This window comes from Triturus cristatus, chromosome 7 (genome assembly GCF_964204655.1).
Source record: "Triturus cristatus chromosome 7, aTriCri1.1, whole genome shotgun sequence".
Taxonomy (NCBI): Eukaryota; Metazoa; Chordata; class Amphibia; order Caudata; family Salamandridae; genus Triturus; species Triturus cristatus.
In genome coordinates this window covers 320117155-320139277 of record NC_140590.1, presented here as the reverse complement: position 1 = coordinate 320139277, position 22123 = coordinate 320117155, and the positions used below count along the sequence as shown (strand labels likewise).

Below are 22123 nucleotides of genomic sequence, written 5' to 3'. Positions count from 1 at the left end.
TTCTGGATGCATTTGAGTCTCTGCTGGTTCGAGGATACAGCCTTATGCTCAGAAATGCTGGTAGAGTTTGGGGATTCTCGATGCAGCTGCTCAGAAGCATAAAAGAGCAGTCCAGCACTGTGCTGTAGGATACAAAGTCATGAATGAAGGAGCTATGTGTACTGAAGGGTGACTATGATGAGTACACCTTGGCACACCACACTGGAGTTCAACATGGTGGACATGTGTTTACATTTGCAGTGAATCAGTAGGTCTCCGCGTGGAAGTGCGATAATTTCTTAGCCTGATCTGGTATGTATGTATATATATATATACCTATAAAACTAGAAATATTGAGCTGGAGACATGACAATTTCAGTATATGCCACTCTAAACAACAGTAATTAGAGATGTTATTACACAGGTTTACTTGGTTTTCAGGACAGCGGAAAAAGAATGTGGAAATGTATGTAGTGTCTGTACCCAAGAAATATGCAGTATGATATATCTAATTAAGTATGTGTATCATAGTCTTTTAAAAGAATCACGATGCTTTTCATCATCCTAGGCTGGTTTTAATTTGAATTAGCACAAATATGAACTGATCCATCATCCTTTAGCACCAAACAACTTAAAGTAAAAAACAGATGTACACATACACCTATTTTTAAATATATATCTTGTATTTATTCAGTAACGGACAACTTTTACTTATCATTCAAATACATAAATATTAAAATATGTTCAAAATGGAACTTTTATAAAGTACAGTTTTACAGCTAAACAAAACATGTCAAGGGAAACCACAGATCTATGGGGCGGCAATGGGGTTCAAAGTAGGGCAGTTCCCTGTAGTCCTCAGGGGCGATAACTGAATGTTCAATCCTTGCTTACAGTGTGTTGGGGTGTGGCAGTGTTTAATAGCTGATCAGAAGAGAGAACTTTCTCAGTTTCCTTAGAGAGTAGTGCCTGGGAAAGACTGGCAAGGTTCGGGTAGTTTCAGCCACCTGAGTTGGACACGCCTGACATTTGACCATGTCAAGCTTGTTCCTTCTGACCTTTCCCTTCTGAGGTGCTTGCATGTGTCAAAATCAGGAGATGCGTTTGTGGGTCAGTCCCATTGATGAGAACGGGTCCCCATACCATTCAGGTGGATTTCATTCGTTCCTGTTTCTTCAGCTAACAGCACCAGGCATGCTGGGACTTGCAGATCCATTCATAATATGTGGAAATTGTAAAACTACAAAACCTAGCATGCTTAGTGATGCTGACTAAATATCCAGAAAGTCACCTCCATGAAGAACGAACATCTTCTTGAGCACAAGGAGTAGATTGACAGCTAGGCAGTCTGGCTCTTGTATTTTGTGCTTACTTTGCCACCTCAGTTAAGCCGCTGATCCTAAAGTAGTCTGGGAACACGCGTACATTATTCTGAATGGCCGTTCCCTGGCAACGAAAGGAGAGGGCCAAAGGGTTTTAATCCCTTTTCTTTATTTGGCTAGGATGATTTGGTTCTGCCTTATTCATACGAATTAGGGCACCTTCATTTGCAATGTTGTACTGCCTCATGGGACCCCAACTCCCAAGTTAATACTCCAGATTCAATGTCCATGAAGCCATTTCAACCAATCTTTGGGTGGGTCGTTGATTGACAGCTGCTTTGGAAAACGGACAGTGAGACCTAGGTAGAGGCCTGGGCCGGCCCAGTCACTGTGGCATGATTGGGTAATGTTTGGGTGTATGTGCAGCTAGCATCGGCTGGGTGGCCGATCAAACAGTAGGAGCCATAGCTTCTTTTTGGAATAGCATGCAATGTGGAGTGGCCACTGCCCAACAGATGGTGCAAATCCATTTCTGACAAGCGCTCTTAGTCTTCATCACAGTCAGAATGATGTACGAAGCAGGCGATAAGTCCACTGGAGCAGGGCACCATCAGTGCAACATATTACCATAAAAATAGCAACAACACAGATAGACAGTAAGTGAGGAAGGGATGGTGTGACAGCGAGGTAAAATAAAATGCCACTCAAAGTAAGAAAGAGGGAAAATAAACATAATGTGGTTAGGAAAAAGAAAGATAAAGAGTGAATGTACCTGTGAAGAAATGCTGCAAAAAAGCAAGTAAGGGAGCCAGAACATGGAGAAAATTGTGGGATAGTGAACTGAAGAAACGATGACCAAGAGGCAAGCATGAAAACAGTATCACAATATCATCATCACAAAATATTATATCAAAGTATCAAAAAGACATCAGTATTGGTCCAAGATATTCTGTACAAGCGAATGCAATGACCCCGGCAGTGCCTGTCCTCCCATGCACAAATTTGTGAGCCTGAAACCATGTAAACTCCAATTCCTCATGCTGCCACTTCCTTGTGCCCAGCACATCAAACGCCATGGGGCACTGATAAACAAGGGCCCACCGTCAGACTACATGCATCACCAGCAATCCGAGCCAATGCGCATCCTCCACACTTGCACATACATGGAAACCACGCAAGAGAGTCGACAGACCTGTCTTGTTGGGGACATGTTCGGCCTCGCTGATCATTGGCAGGAGCCCTCATCCTACCGCTCGCTCGAGCCATATCATGAGGAACGCCCCAAATGTATTCAAAGATTAATATATTTTTGGGCATTGTGATGAATTCATGTTTGATGGTTTCCATTTTTGGAAAAATCTATTATTTTCCTGTACCCTTTGTTCGCTTTCTTCAAAGAGAGACAGAAGTGTTTGTTCTTTTTCTTCAAAGGGAAACTGGGGCTGCCCCTCCCCGAGGGTCTAATCAGATGCAAAAGGCGGGAAGCCAGAACAGGTGCAATAGCAATACAGAGAGTCAGGAAGACCACGTGGACCTGCACTTTTTTGCATAATTAATAATAGACATTTGCTAGGGAGCACAAACAAATCGCTCAGACCAGGACCGGAAATTGACTACAAAATTATCTCCAAATGAAGAGACCATAGACCCATATTACCTAACATCTTTGGAAATTGGGGGATCATTAAACGTGTACTCACATCTAACAGCTCTTCAGAGATATTGGCTTATTGGGGAAATCATATTTATTTTTCCATTGGCCATTATAAAATGGGCAAAAGCCATGGACTCTCTTTTGTGTGTTTGAGCCTACTCTGAGAAGACGGAGCACAATGGCCCCTGTGACTGCTAACTAGACATAGCAGTAGCTATGGAAACAGGTATGTAAGCCACTGAGAATGACGTGCTGCGCTTCCGACCTATCAGAACGCTGGTTGTCACAAGAGCGGGTTGTTGTGATAAAAGTTCTGTGCCAGCATTTGTGATCCCACCCTAGAGAACAGTGTCATATCATTATAGCCAGCTGCCTTAATCCTGAAGGCACACAAAAACCTTCCTCAAATGGATAAAAATACATAGTGTATGTGCCAACGTCACAAGGGCGTACAAACTTAAGTTACTATGTGAAAGTGGCCTTTATAGTTAAAGCCATGAGGGTGAGTTTTATTTTTTCCTGTGAGGAAAGGGCAGATTTTCAATTTGTGTTGAGTTATTCACCCAGCTGATCTGTTCGTTGGTGTTTTGTTTGGAGATATACTCTGACACATAGACATACACACTAGTTGTGTGAGGAGGAATACGTTCCCACGTGGATATGTGTCATTCTTAAAAGATCAAGTTGCGTAACATCAATAAAGATGTTCAGTGTGACTCCAGCTGTTGATTGTCCCTGTTTGCTGGTGCCGGAAAATGGGTCAGACAGTCCTGTCCAAGTGGGTTTTTGTTGTTTTGACTGGGGGGTGTCATAACTTACCCTCTTTCACTTTTTATGTGTAACTGGGGTGGTCCCCCACCCCCTTTCCCGCATCACACTTGCTACCAGAATTGTTTAAGTGGTGAAGGAGGCGTGACATAGGAGTACAGCCGGTTGGGGTGCCAGCCGTTTATCCCCCACCCCACAGTGAAAACGCCAGCCGAAGACCGTGCAGGTAAGAGCGGTGGGTTGGTGGGGCCGGCTGGGAGGGGGGAATTCGACAGATGACGAGGGAAAATTAATTATTTATTTAATTTTCCCTCGTTGTCTGTCGAAATCTCCCCCCACCCGGCCCCACTGCTCTTACCTGCATGGGCCGCGGTTGGAAGACGCGTCGTCTGAAGCACTCACGTCCACCTGCTCTTAGTTCATACTGGGGAGATTAGAGAGGTGCTGCATCTGTTGATAGTACATAAAGAGCAGGTAAGAAAGGTGCTAAATGCTGTAACACATGTACGGGTGGATTGCAGAATGAACCACAAATTCACACGTGAGCCCAGTAGCAAAAGCCTCTTTTCATTGGTTAAAACTAAGTTTTGGTATTCAACCCAGAAGAGACACATGCTGCTGTGGTCGAGGTCCTGACCACCTCCACTCATCTTTTGATAGTATATTTCAAATAAGATAGTTGCAGAAAATTCAAAATGCAGCTGTTAAGACACATTACTTACTACTTTTGTGGGCCATGCGGGGAGTGGCAATTTTCTGTCCTCAGCCCTAAACTATCAAATTTTAGGACATACAAAACCAAACTTGTAATAACCTTTTTAAACACCTGACTATTTTGAAGATGTTTTTATAGCAGTCTGCAGAGTTTCAGGTGGGATTACATGTATACATTTACGTTATGCACCACAACACAACACTTTATGATTTTATATTGTACCTTTAGTACTTAATTTGTAGAAAAATAAGTGCCAGGGCCCTTGATAGGAGGTCACTTCAGCTCATACAAACACAGACTATTCCAGGACCCAAAAGCTATTATATTGGCTTGGGTGGCTGATATTATTCATTTTTAATGTACATTGAATTTATAAACAACTGTTGTTGTAGTGATCTTTGAATAAGATAAACAGCGCCGCCATGTGGCAGACTGTCTTAAGTGCCTGTGTAGACAATTAAGTGCCGCTGCCGAGCACCGGAAACCACCGGCTCAAATTAAGCACTGGTCTACTAATATTTATCACTGTTTATTTTCAATAAATTGTCATACGTTCTTAAATGATTATTGCACAGTAATCTTACTGTGTATTTTATCATCGACTTACTACTTTCTTTTTATGTTTTTTTTTCTTTTATTGCACCTTGGTGACAACTTTACAGATTTTTATATCAATGTCATTGTAACTCCAAGTTGGTGTATCTTGTGTTTGTATTTAAATTCTGCTAGAAGAGATCTGGAGCATTATTTGTTTTCAGTGACTAAACAAACATTAAGCAATTGTGCTCTGTGTTCAGGGTCAGGTCTACCCTTCCCTTACCTAGATCAGCAATATTGCCCTGCGTTCTAATTTCACACTTCTATGGCCCAACCTAGAGCAGCTGACTCCTGGGTCCGCTCTGCATTTAACCTAATCTAGAGAAACACTCTAGGTTGGGGGGAGGGCTCTGTGGTTGAGTCTTACTGTATTTCTATTTTGTCAACAAATGACGCCGTTTCATTGCATCTGTTGGCACATCTAGGCGTGCAATGGTGCTCTGTGCTCTTCTAATGCCACAACTCTCCTGAATTCAGTTGGCCATGGCTCCTTAACATGTCCCCTGAATCTGCCAACTTCCTTTGCAGTTTCCACTGTGCCTGGTGCACGGGCCATAACTCTTCCAAGACAAACATTGCACTGTGTTCTGGATTCAGCCGGGCATGGTTTCTCAAACTCTCCTCACTGTCTGTTCCCAATTTGTCACCACCAGCCTGAATCTGCCAAGTTCCTTCGCAGTTTTCACTGTGCCTGGTGCGCAGGCACGGGAGGGTCTGAAGGTCATTCTTCCCATACGCTCTTAAAATACACAGAATAAGTGATTGTCGTAATCAGCGATGGATAATGGGTAACATTTAGCTGGAGTCGACACGGAATCTGTTCCATTACAAATGGAATCCCTATTAATCAAAATTTAATGACCCCCCCCATCCCGATCCCCCCCCCGCCCCAAAAAAAATAAGATTTCTTTAATCTCAAACATGGTGTTCTGGCACAAAATGAATCCGTCCTGGTTGAATAAAATTGTGATACATGAATTTCCATAGAAATTGATCCTGTTTCAGTATAAATAAATTGAATCTGATTTAAAATAAAATAAATTTGTGATACATGAATTTCCATGGAAATTGATCCTGTTTCAGTATAATTTGAATCGGATTTAAAATAAAATTGTGATACATGAGTTTCGATAGAAAGTGATCCTGTTTCAGTATCAATTGAATCTGATTTAAAATGAAATGGATTCCAGAAGAAAGTGAATTTGTTCCAATTAAATAAATCAATAGGAGTGAAATCCATTTCAGAAGAAATAAAATCCAATCCGACGAAGTTGAACCAATCCCAAAAGAAGAGAAATCCATCCTAGTACAAATTAAGTGCTTACGAGTATAAATACGATCTATTCTGGTACAAACAAAAACCAATCCAGTCAAAATAAATATAATTCCATTAAGACCAGGCAGAACCTATTACAGTAGGAAAATGTCATTCCTGTGGAAATGCAATATATTGCAGTACAAAAGAGATCAATTGCAGTGAAATCAGGATCAATGTTTGTAGAATTAAATCCATTCTTTTCAATATCCAGTACATTCTATGAGAAATGAATGCATCCTATTCAAATGCATTTATTTTAATGAGAAGTGAAACCACTTCCAGTAAGAAAGAGCATGATTTCTCACCCATAAAACATAATTCCCTTCAATTTTAATTGCATCTCCCCCATTACCACCCCCCCCCCAGGACTGGTACCAATAAACTCCTTAAGATAGAGGCAGCATCCAACCCTGTGACTACAACTGAGCCCAAGCTTCACACGAGCCACGTCTAACGGTCTACGCTTGTGTTTCTGGGACGGTCCCTAACTCACAATAAGACCTGACCAGTCAGAGTTTACCTGAAAGTAGTATGTAGTACCTGAGAGCTGCATAGCCAGCTGCCTAGTGTAACAGTGATCAGTATCCACAGGGTTATTATTGATGGACAATATTGGTTGAAGTCTTTGCCACCCAAGAAGAATACCTCATGAGATGCATCTTCTGACCACAGAAAAGACGGTAACTCTGAACACGAATGGGCCCACCCAATGCTTATTCCCAGTTAGATCTATACTGAGACAGCTATCCTGGTGTTCTACGTGTTGCAGTGACGAAAGGCAATCTGCTACGAGCTAACTTGTGGAGAGACGGACAGGCCTTGCAGGGAGGTGAGGAGATTTCTCGACAGGCCTGTGCCATGGAAAGGCAAGAGGGTCATGCAGGAATGTGGGAAAAGTTAGACAAGTGGCAGGTGTCTGCATTACTGGTCACAAGATATACTTCCACTTTTTCAAACTGAATCCATAGTAAGAAAATCAAGTAGTGTTATAATGAGAATATGAGCAAGGGCACAGAGATCTGAACAGTAATTGGGTTGACAAGTCAGATGCCACACTAAGCACTTCTAAAAATAAAAGCATTTGAGAAACACCTCCCATGATCATAAGCATATCAAGGTTTTGCAATAGAGAGACACCATATAGGTGCCTCTCAATGCACAGAAAGCCGGCCTCTTTCAGCACTAATTTTAACAATCCATACAGTATTTGTGGGATATTGCTGAGTCCTGGCAAGTGATGACTCTTCTAAATGAATAGTGGAACAGTCTTCTATACCGGCCACTCACTGGACACCCAGGTAATAACATTTACCAAGTAGCTGCCTGCAATGGCACCAATATGGTTTTCCCAAGTCTGAATCTGGATTCCGTATGCCATAGAAGACTCTAAAGGTTCTTTAAGAAACACATCCTGTCTGCACCCATTAGAACCTGGCTTAGTGATGTGGCAGACGAGTATGTAGAGGCATGGAATGATGAGACAATGAGGATCCATCGATTGGACCCATAAACAGGTGAGATGACTCATAGATTCAGTGGCGAGTTCTACCACTGGTTCAAAGAAGTGGTCATCAAATGTGGATTATTTCTGGAGGCCTAATGGGTCATGACAAAAACCAAGATGACAGCTAATAGGCTTCATTAGTGGGTGCCTAAGTACGGCCATGCCCTTACCTAGAGAGGTAGTTGCGGTTATGACGTTCATGCATGTGGATACTGGTGTTCCAAGTTGCACCCCTAAGAGAATTGACAGAAACTACACTAGTGGCTGCATGATGTCATTGGCTGTGGATATTCCATGTGAGATACATATCTTCTGCTAAGGTCTCTCTCTATGTAGGCCTTGCTGGAGCCATAGGGTAAAGGAGTTGCCTCATTACCAGGTGTCACATATATTTGTTAATTGTTGCAAAATAACCAGCATTAAAAAAACGGGGAGGGTCTCTGAAAGCATATGTCACAGCGGTTACAATTCCGCACAGATATATACACACACCAGCACCAGTGTGTGTCCCCGATCACACTCCTGTGCCACCACACACACACATTCACACATAGGAAGTAACATCATGATGTCTTCATGCCCAGGGCTGCGTCCACTTCCTCCTCGTTCTTCAAGGTGTGCCACTGTGCGATGGGCCTCCTGGGGTTAGCCAGCATATCTGACCAGTGTCGCAGCTCAGTGCCTGAAGCGTTGCAGCCAACAAAGACCTTGCCAATGGCTTCATTCTTGCCCAGCTTGTCATAATCCAGGACAGTGAAGACTACTAGCACTTTCTGAAAAGGAAAACAGGAAAAAGAAAACGGACTAAATAAGATAAAAGGTACAGCCTTTGCTGCTGTTCTGAGCATACAATCATGTGATAGTCTGATTTTATGGGGATCATAACACAATTTTCTAACTCATACCAGCTTTATTAAACTTGTTTCTTTCTATATAGCAGCATTTGTATAACTGAAGCAAGGTATGACCATAAATGAAGCTTAAAACACCAAATATGAAGAAGAGATATTAGAACTCGCATCCAGAAGACCCAATTTCCTCTGACAGAGCCTCCAGCTGCCAGTTAAACACCCAAAGAGAATCGTGTTGCAACTACCCGGCAAAAAATATTTCAAACGAGACATGTATGCTGGCCAGGAAATATTTCTACATTATATCACATGTTGGAAATGCATACACATCCATCCTCTATAGGAATTTTGGAAATGTAATCAAGGATTGCATTTGATATCATATATATGGAATTGAGCTAAGTGTTTCACTTGATGTGATCAATGTTAGAAAATCTTCTGGCATAAATGTTGTTTTCTAAATACTGTTTACAAAAATATCTCCTCATTGGAGTTATTAATAGAAAATGTACACCCAATCAAAAGATAGTTCTGTAAACAATATCTAGGACACAACATTTATGTCAGAAAATATTTCAAAATATGATATTTCGGTATACAACCTTGTCACAGATCCAATCAGTTTCCTATGTTACATGTGGGAATGAACTGTCAGAATATCCCATGGCGTTGTATATGTTAGTATATCCTATACATTAGATGTGGGATTTTTTTCTAATTATATCTTTAAACTCATATGAAGTAAATTTACTGCCATCTGGCTATGATATTACATGCAGGAAATAAATCCGGACTCTCAGATCTGGGACATGTTTATAGATATATCCTATTTTGGAAATGTACCAAGCTCCATCTCAGATACCACAAATTGGAAATGTACCAATGTTTAATACTGAGATCATATCTTGGAAATGCGTTGATCTGTCCCCATATTTGTAACAGATCACAAATGGGCCAGAAGCAGTCCTTGGTTTCCTTTGTGCCATTTGGTGCTTTCACCAACATCTTGCCACTCCTCCATACGTGGAGTATGGAAGCAAGATCCCCCGTTCTACATATCCTCCGTCAAAAAACAACTTGGCTTCCTTACCTGAATCTGCTCGAAGGGTACTTCAAAACTGAAAGACTCGTTATAGTATGGATTTAGGGTGTTCTTCTTGATGGTAGTCTTCTTCTTCTTGAGACGTTTACCGTTCTGCATAAGGTGGATCTTCACATATGGGTCTAGAATGGACGAAAATTAGCAACATTTAGCAAAAGCCAGAACTGTTGTGAAGTTAGCTGCAGCAGTATAATACCCATGAGCCACAGGATGAAAACATTAGGTCTAAACAATGAGGGACAGAATTAAAAGGTAAAGTACAGAAAAAGATCATAAGAAAGAGAGATGATACAGTGATAAATGAATATTATCATAGTATGCTCCAGAGGGGAGGATTGACTCTTAGCAACTGGGAATAGATTAACAAATAACTACGAAGTTGTAACTAAGAAATACGTGAATTGCTGCTAAGCAGGTCCTTTTTTCCACCAGCTGTAGGGCCACAAATCAGTGTCATTTCAAGGAGACAACAATGAGGTTCTCGCTTTCATGGAAAGAGGTGAGTAATTTCCTTTTTTGCTGACACAGTGCCTTTGTGGTCATGATCTAGAATCAAAGTAATGTTCCAGAAATGTGGCAATGTAAAACAACATCAAAGACAAATACACATCAGTGTGCAAAAGAAGAAATTGATTCCTATGAAAATTTACACACAGCTCACCAAGTCTTCATGTACTCCTAATCCAGAGAATTTCACATTGGTATTAAGGTACATGTAGGATCTTTATGAATGCACATCTTCGCTGTAGGATGCTCTTGTAGTGTTCTTGGGATATTGTTATATGATATCATTGAGTGGAATGTTTTATGGGGAATGGTGTTTAGGAGAGATTAGCATAGACAGATCGATTCAGAAAAGGACGTTCCTTGTTATCTGAAGTGCAACTCCATGCAGAGGTGATGTGCCTCACCTCGAAATCTGAAGTCCTTCATAGAGCAAGTACTTAGCGGCGATGAATATCTTCTGTAATTTAATTTACAGCCCCCTATCACAGCACTGGAGTAAATATGCTAGTTACCTCTCGGATATTCAGTGTAATGAAGTGAACTGTGAACTGAATAAGGTGGCAAGCCAGAATACGGATTGACATATACAGGGTAAGACAATTTCTTCTGTGAATTATATGAAATTCTAGAATCTATTACTGCATCCCTGTATTTAACAGGAAAATATTGTGACCTTGCAAGAATATTCATTGTAGGGTGGTAGAACCGCCCTTCGCCAACCAGTACTGAAATCTGACTATACAGGGTCAAGGACATCTGATTTCTGTAGCTCAGCATAAAAGTGCACAATAAAGGTCTATAGGATCAAACTTGTGCTATATATTCAGGAGAGCCACATTAAATAACTTTACATACAATTATTCTAAATGGAAATCACTCACATAGTCAGTAGTTACCCCGAAATTCTATCCTGTAGCCATCACTGCTGGACCCATGTGGGACACATCTTTTGGAGCTCGTAATATAGTTGGCCAACATCCACTTTATCAAGGATTTTAGTTAGTATTTGTATGATATGGAGGGAAAGGGCTATAGCTTATACAAGGGTTGGATGTTCAGCAGGTTCTATTTAGGATCCAAACACTTGTTATTTTGGAGAATTAGGAACAGTTTCTTGTTTGATTAGCACATTAAATAAAGCAGTAACAGAATGAAGGTTTTATGTGAACTTGGAGGCTAGCATGAGAAAATCTATATCTCCTTAAACCCGGATCAGTAAAATATTGTGAAGCAATTTAGGGCTAAGTCACGGGGTTTAGGACCACAAAATCCCTTTTCCCTCTGTATTCACCCTATTTTGCGATTCCGAAATGCAAAATGGGGCTTCCGACACCTACTGAATGACAATTTGAAAGGGCAGTGGTTTGAACGTTTCTTCCGAATGGCGGGCCAGTAACTGCAATTCCTATCACAAACCATTGACCAGATACTGACTTTCGACTCTTTGGAACCCTATCCATTTGAGAGACAAGGTGGCAACTTCAGGGGGCATAGTCAGTGGTCCAAAGTCGTATTTTAAATAGTAATTCCTTTAGTATGGACCTGAAAGTCAAGTCTAAGCGTTTTTTCCTTATGTGTCCACTTTTTGTTGAGTTTGTTTGTGACCATGGAATTTCTTCATGTTATGTTTTTGTAAATCTGAACTTGTCATACTGTGTTGCTTCAGCTTTGTTTATGACGTATGCAGTAGGGTGCTAAAATGAAAATACTGGAGTTTATGAGCACTGAGTTTGTGCTGGGGATCATGAATTTTCGGCAACCTCTGCCAGCCAAGATATGTAAAGAGGGCTTGCCGAAGCACCCAAACTGGTTTTGGCCAGTCATTTGTTTTGTCTTCTTGAGAAGAGTGGTAAGCTGACAGGATATGAAAGTAGACTCCCCAACCCACCCAAATGGGCTATATGTTTTGTACGGGGGAAGCTATTTGTAGGTTTTTATAGCACTCTTGTAGGGGAGCCTCCTTGTTGTGCTCTTTATTGTCTCATAGCGGGCTTCATTGACACAGTTCCTTGACCCCGTATTTGTTGCATACGAACACTCCCATACAACACACATACCACATATTATCACCCACCACACCCGTAGAGGGGGAGTGAAGAAAGCCAGTAATGGGGAGGGTGAGAATAGCTTCTAGAATGGGGTGAATAAACCTTTTCTTAGGGGTATATATAACAAGGAAGGTACTGTTGACTCAGCCATCACCAACCATCTATCTCACCATATTTGGTGAGGAGACAGTAGGAACCCACCACAACGTGTGGGGCGAGCAATTAAACTATGGATCACACTGAGTGGACTTGCAGGTTCTCAAGTTTACTTAGGGAAAAGCAGGCAGGGTTATCAGAAACTCTCGAAAAAGACAGGATGGCACAGCTTTGCTTACAGCATCAGCCATTTTATCTTCACATCAAGCAGGACACAATATTTCAAATGTAGCTAGATCTATTATTTTTTATATGGCCTTTAGAGCAAAACACAGTTTGCCTGATGAAGGAAAGAGGCATGGAGAATATACTACAAGCAAGGCTTGACTAGAGATGTCTACAGTGGTCATATACATTCCTTTTTAAGTTTTACTTCAACGACACTGCATCAATGACAACGTATGGCACATTAGAAGGGCACAGTAGTACCTTGTTGCTATGCAGGTGGAAGAAACCTCACACTTTACATGTAAGGTTTAAAAAAGTACCCCTGCTAGTCCTGAAGGGGGAAAAGCAAAAAAAGGGAATACTTCCACTGAAGGGAAGCTTTCAAATCTGGCGGATGCTCTTCCACTGGTGGGAATCAAGGTGTCCGCTCCCTGAGAGCATCTATGACCACCTGTGGGCTCCCTCTCATTGCCAAAGGTTTGTCACTTGCCTGTGCCCTCTGTTCTTCCCATGAGGTACTCCTGCTTGCATAGAATCTTCCGCACATCCTTAAGGAACTTTCACTTGATGGGTCCTCCCCATCCCTCGGGCAACTCTTGCTGGATAGGCCCTCTCCACCCAGAAACTGCAGCTGTATGGGCTCTTCCGCCCACTCTAAAGAACTCCCACTTGTCAAGTCCTCCTCTCTCTCCCTGACACTCCCACATGCCTTTTTCCCCTGCCTATATACACATGCGTGCTTGCTTCCTTCCTGTGACTGCCCAACATACTGCCGCCTGTCACTCCCTTTTTCTGTGTGTGCCTATTAGAACTAGCAACTGGTGGTATGAGGGAGAAAAGGTGGAGTGAGGAGCTACATTAGCAGTCAGGACGACAATCACAGCAAAAGGTAAGTTATAAAAAAGGCTTGTTGCTGTGTGTGTGGGAGCGTAAGTGTGGGAGCGCGGGTGCAGTTAAGTGTATGTGCATGAGTACTGTGACCAATGTTGCCCCTGTTAAAATGCTGGCGCTTGTATAGTGGTTGTATTACGTGGCAACTTGTGGGCATCCCGGGCATGATGTTGACCCTTGCTAAAATGCAGGTCCTGGTATATTGTGATATATCTTGCCATTTTACGGGCATCCACTACAAAATTGATAGTTATCCTTGACATATTGTAGCCCTCCATGACACCAACATGCTAGAATGCTGGTAGCCAGATTATTGTGGTAATTAATGACATATTCCAGTTTTGTCTGGCATGATGGAGTAAATCTTGACATGATACTGGCCTCTGTATAATGGTGGTAATTTATGGTGACGTGTGGTCAGCCATAAAGGTGCCAATGCATGACTATGATTAATTGTGGATCAAAGAGTGGTATGCAGTTCCTAACGACAGGGGAAGGAGAGGGAGGAGAAGGCAGAGGAAGAGGAAGAGGGGAAGGAGAAGGATCAGAAAGGGGTAGAGCTCCAATATGGAGCAAGGGCCCTCACACACCAGAGAGGTGTCATGCTTCATCAAAGGGCAGCTCCTCGTTGGGCCGGCGCTGCAATGCCCAACTGGCCCAGCAGGGGGTCTCTTTGCCGGAGATCTTTAGATTAGAACGCCAGGAGGCCCTATGTGTGGAGGTGGGGGGGGGGCATAAAGTGGTGAGTAGAGTGGGTGCAGTACGTGTAGTAAAAATAGCTATCAGTGCTCCAGGGAACCTTTATTAACTTGACACTATGGTATGGTTTAAAGAAGAGACTACAAGAGTCAAATCTGGCAAGGTGAATTCAACCTGCTGCAGCTCAGTGTGTGTAGTGACCAATATGGGTGGTTAAAAGGTCGACATGTTTCACGCCTAAAAACTCCTGGTGGATGTGTGGTATTTCTTCAGGACGGGGGGGGGGACCTATTCTACTCTAGATTGTAGGTGACGATCATAGGGGTACCCTAAATTGTACCGTCCCTATTGAATGGATTCAAATCAATCCAGGAGGTGGGACAAGCATTAAATGCTGTGTGGTTCGTCCTTCTAGCGAACCTCTGGGGGTGTAGACTGAGACTACAGCCAGGACATCCACGACCATCCACAGCAATGGCGGAAGCAAGTGACCGTCTGTGTGGTCTACTCCTGTGTGGGACCTACCCACGTCCGGACTCCTGGGGCGATGTTATAAGCTGCAGCAGGTTGAATTCACCTTAACCATAGCATAGTGTCCAGTTAGTAAAGGTTCCCTGAAGCACTGATATTTATTTTTACTACACGTACTGCACCCACTCTACTCACCACTCTATGCCCCCACCTCCTTTTTTTTTTATTTGTCAACAAGAGGACAACAAAGTAAACATGGTATTACATATGTAAAAAAAGACGCAAGAAGAAAAAGAATTCAAATAAAAACACATCTCAAAAGATTGAAGCAAGCAGGGATACATCATTAAACAAATAACATTATCAGAGCACGACAGCTTAAAAAATTCAGCATATTTAGATTAGAACAAAGACTCCCATATTTCATTACATTTTGTCAAGGAGCGAATAGCCCTTATTTTGGCCTGTGCTCGTTCCATTTCGTACATTTCCCTGACTAGCAGCCACCAATCACTAATAGAGGGAGGTTTTGGGGAAATCCATACCCGGGCTATTGCTAACCTAGCAGAGACCAACAGTATGAAAGATAGTCGATTGGGTCTATGATTCATTTTCCTAAAACCCATCATAATTTCCATAACCGTGATAGGCGGCTCTAACCCCAACCTCTGAAAAATTACTTGGCCAACCTTTTGCCAGAATAGCTCCAATTCCTGGCATCTTGCAGACAGATGCGTTATGCTAGCTGCATACATACCGCATTTTGAACATTTCATCCGATCGCTACCCAAACTGTTTGAAGCCCATTTAGCAATTTTTTCTGGCGTATAATACTGCAAGCATATAGTGCAAAATTGCTGCAGTCGCAAGTTAGTAGAATAAACTGACTTATCTACAATATTTACTGCTTGTTCAATAGTAGTAGGTGTAACTGCTGTCCCCAAGACCTTACTCCAGCGCTCCGCCAGTCTTTTGCAATCCCCTTGCCTATAGCTGCATAAGCATTTATACATGTTACTAATCAAAGATTATGTCTTCCCACTATGCAGGCAATCCCAGATTTCAGAACTCAAAATACTCATTAAACTTAAATTCCGCACAAGATAATCCTGAATCTGAAAGTATTTAAAAAGCATGTTATCAGGTAATTTATACAGTAACTGTAGATTCTCAAAGGAAGAGGATCCATTATGATCATAAAGATCACCAAGGCACGTAATCCTGTAACTAGCCCAACGTGTACTAACTACGTCTTGGAACACCTCTGGGAAACTCGGATTGCCCCAAAGGGGAAGTTTATCATAGTAGAATAGTACTTTGCATCTAAAAGATATAGCTCGCCAAATAAATATGGTATCTCGTATAGTCTTAAACTTGACTCTATTGAAGTAATTCGGGTCATTAATTGTATGTAGATACATCCTGCTCTCTTTGCCCAGCATAAACTGATGATAAAAAATAGTATGTACCGGGTTGAGGAGGCTACGAAAGCGCCCAGCGAAGCTGACCAGAAATACTTGAAAGGGAATTTTAGCAAGTCTATTGCGCGGCGAACTTTTCTATAGCCCCAAATAAAACTACTAAGCATGCCCTCTAACCTCTTAAAAAATAAATTGGGAACCCGCAAAGGAATAGAACGGAACAAATACAAAAATTCGGGTAAAATCTTTTATAATGTTAATTCGCCCTATAATACCTATAGGCAACTTATGCCAATTTTTCAATGATTTAACTGTCTCTTTCAATAGAAATTCATAATTCAGGGAAAATATCCTATCAATCCGTGCAGAAAGCTTGACCCCCAGATAAGAGATTACAGAACAGACCCCCAATATTGGTGCTACCGGTTTGAAGTTAAGAAGTATTGAAGTTTTTTTTACGTTTAACTTCTACCCGGATGTTGAACCAAACGTAGCTGCTTCATCTTCAATGGCTTTTACCGCCCTGATAGGTTCAGTTGTAAAAACCGCAATATCACCCGCGTAAGCGATAGCCTTAAGTGAATTTACCCCAGAAACTAAAGGCGAAATTTGGGGGTTACATTGCAGAGCACAAATAAATGGCTCAATATACAGAACAAAAAGCAGGGGTGAAAGGGGACAACCCTGCCGGATGCCACACAGAATCGAAAAGGTTACTGACTGTAAACCTAGATATACAAGTTTAGCTTGGGGTTTATCATATAAAGCTTGTATCCATTGTTTAAATTGTCCCTTAATACCAAATTTTACAAGTATGGCCCAGAGAAAATCCCACCCCACCCTGTCGAATGCCTTTTCGGCGTCCAGAAGGATCATACCAAGAGGGGTCAACCCCTGGCTTGTCATATCAAAGGCCCTAACCGCCATATTAACATGGGCAGTAGTATCCTTATTTTGGATAAACCCATGCTGGTGAGGGGATACAAGACTGGGCATAACTGGAGCAAGACGGTTTGCTAATATTTTAGCAAATAATTTTGCGTCCGCATTAATAAGCGATATTGCCCGATACGAGCCACACTCGTGAGAAGGTTTGCCCTTTTTCAGAAAAAAAACAATCTGCGTCATGTTCCATGACTCGGGTACCTTACCATTTAAGCCGATACACCATATAACTGAACTAAATGGCATTATCAGAACAACTTTTAAGAGTTTATAAAATTCGACGGGTATAGAATCTTCTCCAGCCGCCTTTACAGATGGCAGGGCAGAAATTGCCAATTCTATTTCCTCCTTTGAGATGTCTTTTTCCAATAACTCAGATGTGTCTGTCCCCACACTTAAAAGATCTACCCTGAATATATCTTTGTATGTCTTCATCATTTGGTTCAATTGTTGGGGTCTATAGCTCCTGATAATATATAGAAAATTGTTCTAAAATCTGCTGTGGATGTAAGTGGAGTATGCCATTTGCCCCTTTAATGGCTTTTATATGAGTTTTAGCCCTATCTTCTGCAACCTTAAAAGCCAAAATCCTACCTATTTGTTCGCCATATTCATATTGCGTATGATGGTATTTGTTAAATCTTACCGCAATTTTCTCCCTGAATGTCTTTTTTATAGCTAACCTAAGATCTATTAAGATAAGCAGCAGTTGTTCTTGATCATTAGTACCCCGCAAGACTGCCTCTGTGTGTTGTTCTTCCACCTTACGTATAGCTTGATTAGCCGCTTTACTTGCCATTCTACGTTCTTTATTTTGTTGCCATATATATTGTTGTGTTATGCCCCTTATAACCGCCTTACATGTATTCCAAACCATAATCGGTAAAGCTGACCCAATATTCTTTTTAAAAAATAATTCAAGCTGCTTCCTGATACTAACCAAATACTCTGCATCTGACAATAGATATCTTGGGAAGGAAAAAGGTCTAAGCATCTTACATTCAGCTATAGCCCTGAACGAGAGTAGTATAGGGTTATGATCAGAAGTAACTCTCTGGCATATTTCCATATCTGCCAACCACAATATCTGACCTGACACCCATGCCATATCAATTCGGGAGTAAAGTTTATGTGGGGCAGAGTAATAAGTATACCCTGGTATGGTTGGGTAAAGATTTCTCCACACATCTCTGATAGACTGAAGCCGACCCAGTTCCCCTATTGCTACCTGAGTCTTCTGCATCCTATGAGTAGCTCCCCGTATCTATACTGTAATCTAAAACACAGTTAAAATCACCCATTGCAACTCGCTCCCCCTCCCAATTCAACATATCCATATTCAGAGCATCCACAACAGTAGGGTCGTCAATATTGGGACCATACAGTGAGCAAAAAATATATTTATTTCCCCTTATCTCCATCTGTGCGATTGCCCATCTACCTCTCTGATCAGCCAATGTTTTGCATATCATACATGAAAACCGTTTATGGTTTAATATAGCAACCCCTGCGTGGAGGAACCTTGTAGTGTACACACCACAATTTCAAACCCCAGTTGTTTTAAAAGGCCATGATCTTTATATGATAGATGCGTTTCTGTTAGCATAACCTGGTTTAATATAGCAACCCCTGCGTGGAGGAACCTTGTAGTGTACACACCACAATTTCAAACCCCAGTTGTTTTAAAAGGCCATGATCTTTATATGATAGATGCGTTTCTGTTAGCATAACCTGGGGTTATACATTTTTAGCTCTTCACAAACAAGATGCCGCTTAATTCTGCTATTTAAACCTGCAACATTCCAAGCAAGACTTTTAATCCACTCCATCACAAAGATTATTCCCTCCCGCATTTCTAATACCAGGCTTAATTAAACCTGTTCCGTTTTCATTTCTTAGTGCCCTCGTGTTGACCTATTGCCCCCTCACCTCCACACATAGGGCCTCCTGGCGTTCCATTCTAAAGATCTCCGGCAAAGAGCCCCCCTGGCGGGGCCCGTTGGGCATTGCAGCACCGGCCCAACGAGGAGCTGCCCTACGATGAAGCATGACACATATCAGGGTGTGTGAGGGCCCTTGCTCCTTATTGGAGCCCCCCCCCCTCTGATCCTTTTCCTACTTGGTTCCCTCTACTTTCCCTCTTTCCCCTCTCTTCCTCTGCCTTCTGCTTCCTCTCCTTCCCCTATCCTTAGGAACTGCATACCACTCTTTGATCCATATGTTATTGGGCATGTATGCTGGACCTTAAAAGCCCTCATTCCTCAATTTGTTTATGATTATGATTAATTGTGAACACATTAAAAAACAAGTAGGTTCAGAGAAGAGCCTAACCAATGCAAGTGAACATATGCAACACGTGGTAGGGTTTTGACTAGAGCAGTGGCGGCTGGTGACACTAGAGACACTTGAAAGTGGTGGGGGGGGGTAAATGTTGGATATGACTTTTATGACAAGACTGGGTATGACAAGTGAAGCAAGTAAGCTTGATGGACAAATGTGCAGTTTGGGGGGTTGACTCCTCGGCCCTCCCAAGAAACACCTGAAAAAAGCTATGCGAATGGCTAGGGAGCAAAAGTCCTGAACGACTAGTGGATCAGCTTTGCTGGGGAACAAATACAGCAGCTTCACTTCTAAAGAGGCCAGTGACCTGCTGCCACGACCTGGGGTGTCAGAGTGGGGGAGGTCAGCATGACCAGGAGTCCCACCACAATATACCTCATAGAGGTTTAGCATTATTACTTACCATTACCAAGGACAAGGTGACAAATCTCACTTACTGCACTCACATCCAACCCTACCCTGTGAAGAATGGGAAAGGGTAGAATCTATGCCTGTGAATGACATCAAGCCTCATGCCGGGATGCAGCCTGCAACAGCCGAAACTGTGATGCCAGCAGCGTCACTGATCTACAGTGGATATCACCAAAGACTCCCATGGCACAGAAGGGCTTTAGAAAAGTAAGCCCTGCGTAATGTGTCACAGTGCAGAAAGTTGATTTACTGCCTGGCTTTCAGCTCCTAGTTCAGAGTGAAGCAGGGCAGACAGACTGGGACAGGCAGCCCAGACTTAAACAAATTGATGTATTTCATATTCTTTGCAGAAAAAATATAGGAATTTCAGAGGGGTGCAGCCTTAGAGCTCTAAAGCAGAACCCCGCCCCCTGTCAGAAAGGGTCAGGAAAGGTCAATCCTTTTGCATTTATAGATGCATGTGCCTGCCAGTTACTGGGCTCCTAACATACTCCCTGCTGCGTTAGAATGCAGTTCTGCTCCTTTGTGTTCTCTGGTAGCATAACAATTATATGGCTCTCCCATTTTGTGCCCGTATAGGCTTCACATGTCATCTTGTAATGCTCATTTAGTGTGCCATTGTCTGCCTTGAGCATAAGCTGCCACAGGCCACTATGAGACCCCACTCTCAGCTTTTCTGCCTTATGCTTCATTGTTTCTGCACATTCCTATAATAGATCCTCTGCAAATAGGCAGATCTTACTGACTAGCTCCACCACAATGTTACTAAACAAATACTCTGAAGAGTGCTAATCTGGGACCTAGTCACAGGATGTCCACATCACTTTCTTCAGACTCACCCGACAATCCACCCACATCCATCTTCTTTAGGTTCTTGGCCTCCAGGACAATCACAGTAAGCTTTCCAGCCGTCGGGACATAGCGTAGAGAGAAGCAAATGTCTCCAAGTTTTTCTTGCTGTAAAAAGCACACAAAGGGTTAAAAATGTGAGGATAATCTAAAGCGAAACCCGACTATTCTTTTCTTCTTTCCGTCACATCACATGACATGCTTATCCAGTAAAATGAACTCAAAGTACCCTCCTTCTCTGTGTTCCTTATTCCCGAATTATACCCACATCCCCTTATTAATATGATGACTCCAGAAACCCTGAAACCCAATGAAAAGATGTAAGGATGCAGTCTGAAGTAACTTGCCTGTCGAAGTTAGTCTACCTTTGACCAAGGACCTTCAAATTCCCTCAACAATATCCCAGCTAATGGGACCACCAAATCTAGAGACTTTAGAGTACATCCACTGAGAGCACCAAGTTAAGATCATACCTCCTCTTTCTCAGCAGACTGCAGGTCCTGCCACTCCTCAATGACATGCGCCAGGTCCACAGTGTTCATGTGTACACGTGCCTCGCCAATGGCATCATGCTTCGAAAACCGGTCGAAGTCGTAAACAGACATCACAAGTGTCTTTCCTCCCAGTTCGGCATAGGGGATCTAGAAGGAGATAAGAGGGAACCATTACCATAGTAATCATGCAATGGTAAGATGACCCAGCTCCCTAAATGTTCAGTACCTGCATTTAACCACATAATGGATTCTTGATTCCATCCACTTAAATCAACCCAACTAAGATAAAATAATATACAGGTTTCAGAAAAAGAATTTAGGGTACCAGGGTTTAAAACAAAACTAAGCTGGGAAGTGTTCTGTGTCAGCTTTCAGAAGTTGTGAGCCCAGGCTCCAGTGAGATTGCAGAGGAGCCTATGGGTAAAGAAAACAGGAGTCCTGTATCGACAAGCAGTCCTGTTTTTTCGCCATCTGTCCTGGCAAATGTCAGTAAATTTAGTACATGTCCTGGTTGACTGAACACAGAGCAAGGCAACTTTTAACGTGTTCCGGGGCAGAATTTGTTCTCAACCATTACCAGAGGGCAATTTAGTTAAAGCAGATGGTAGTGCGTGTAAAAGTTGTATTGTTATGTTGATCTGTACAGCGGACTACTCACTCGAGAGGAATTTCCCAGTTTTTTTTGTTTTCAAAATCTGGTCACCCTATACATGTGGGATCACAGAAAGCATTGCTTGAGTGTTTTATATGTAGTACACTGTAAGTGAAATCACTTCTGGATTTGGTTGCTGGCATAAGAGTTCTGTGGAGAGGCCAGAAGCCAGTAGCATTACACAAAATGAAAGGGCTCCCTGCAGAATTTGGTGAAGGGACACTGACACTCTCATATATCATAGATATTTATAGGCCTGTG

The 22123-nt window shown here is 42.2% G+C and overlaps 1 protein-coding gene across 1 annotated transcript in view; it reads right to left on the bottom strand.

The window, feature by feature from the left end:
* Positions 1–652: 652 nt before the first annotated feature.
* SYT5 (synaptotagmin 5) overlaps positions 653–22123 on the bottom strand; it is a 493558-nt gene continuing 472087 nt past the window's right edge. The window contains exons 6-9 of the mRNA XM_085616399.1: positions 21190–21357; positions 20707–20824; positions 9799–9932; positions 653–8630 (exon numbers count right to left, since the gene is read on the bottom strand). Of these exons, the coding sequence (XP_085472525.1) occupies positions 8421–8630; positions 9799–9932; positions 20707–20824; positions 21190–21357 (630 nt within the window). The 3' untranslated portion in view covers positions 653–8420. The remainder of the gene's footprint in view (positions 8631–9798; positions 9933–20706; positions 20825–21189; positions 21358–22123) is intronic.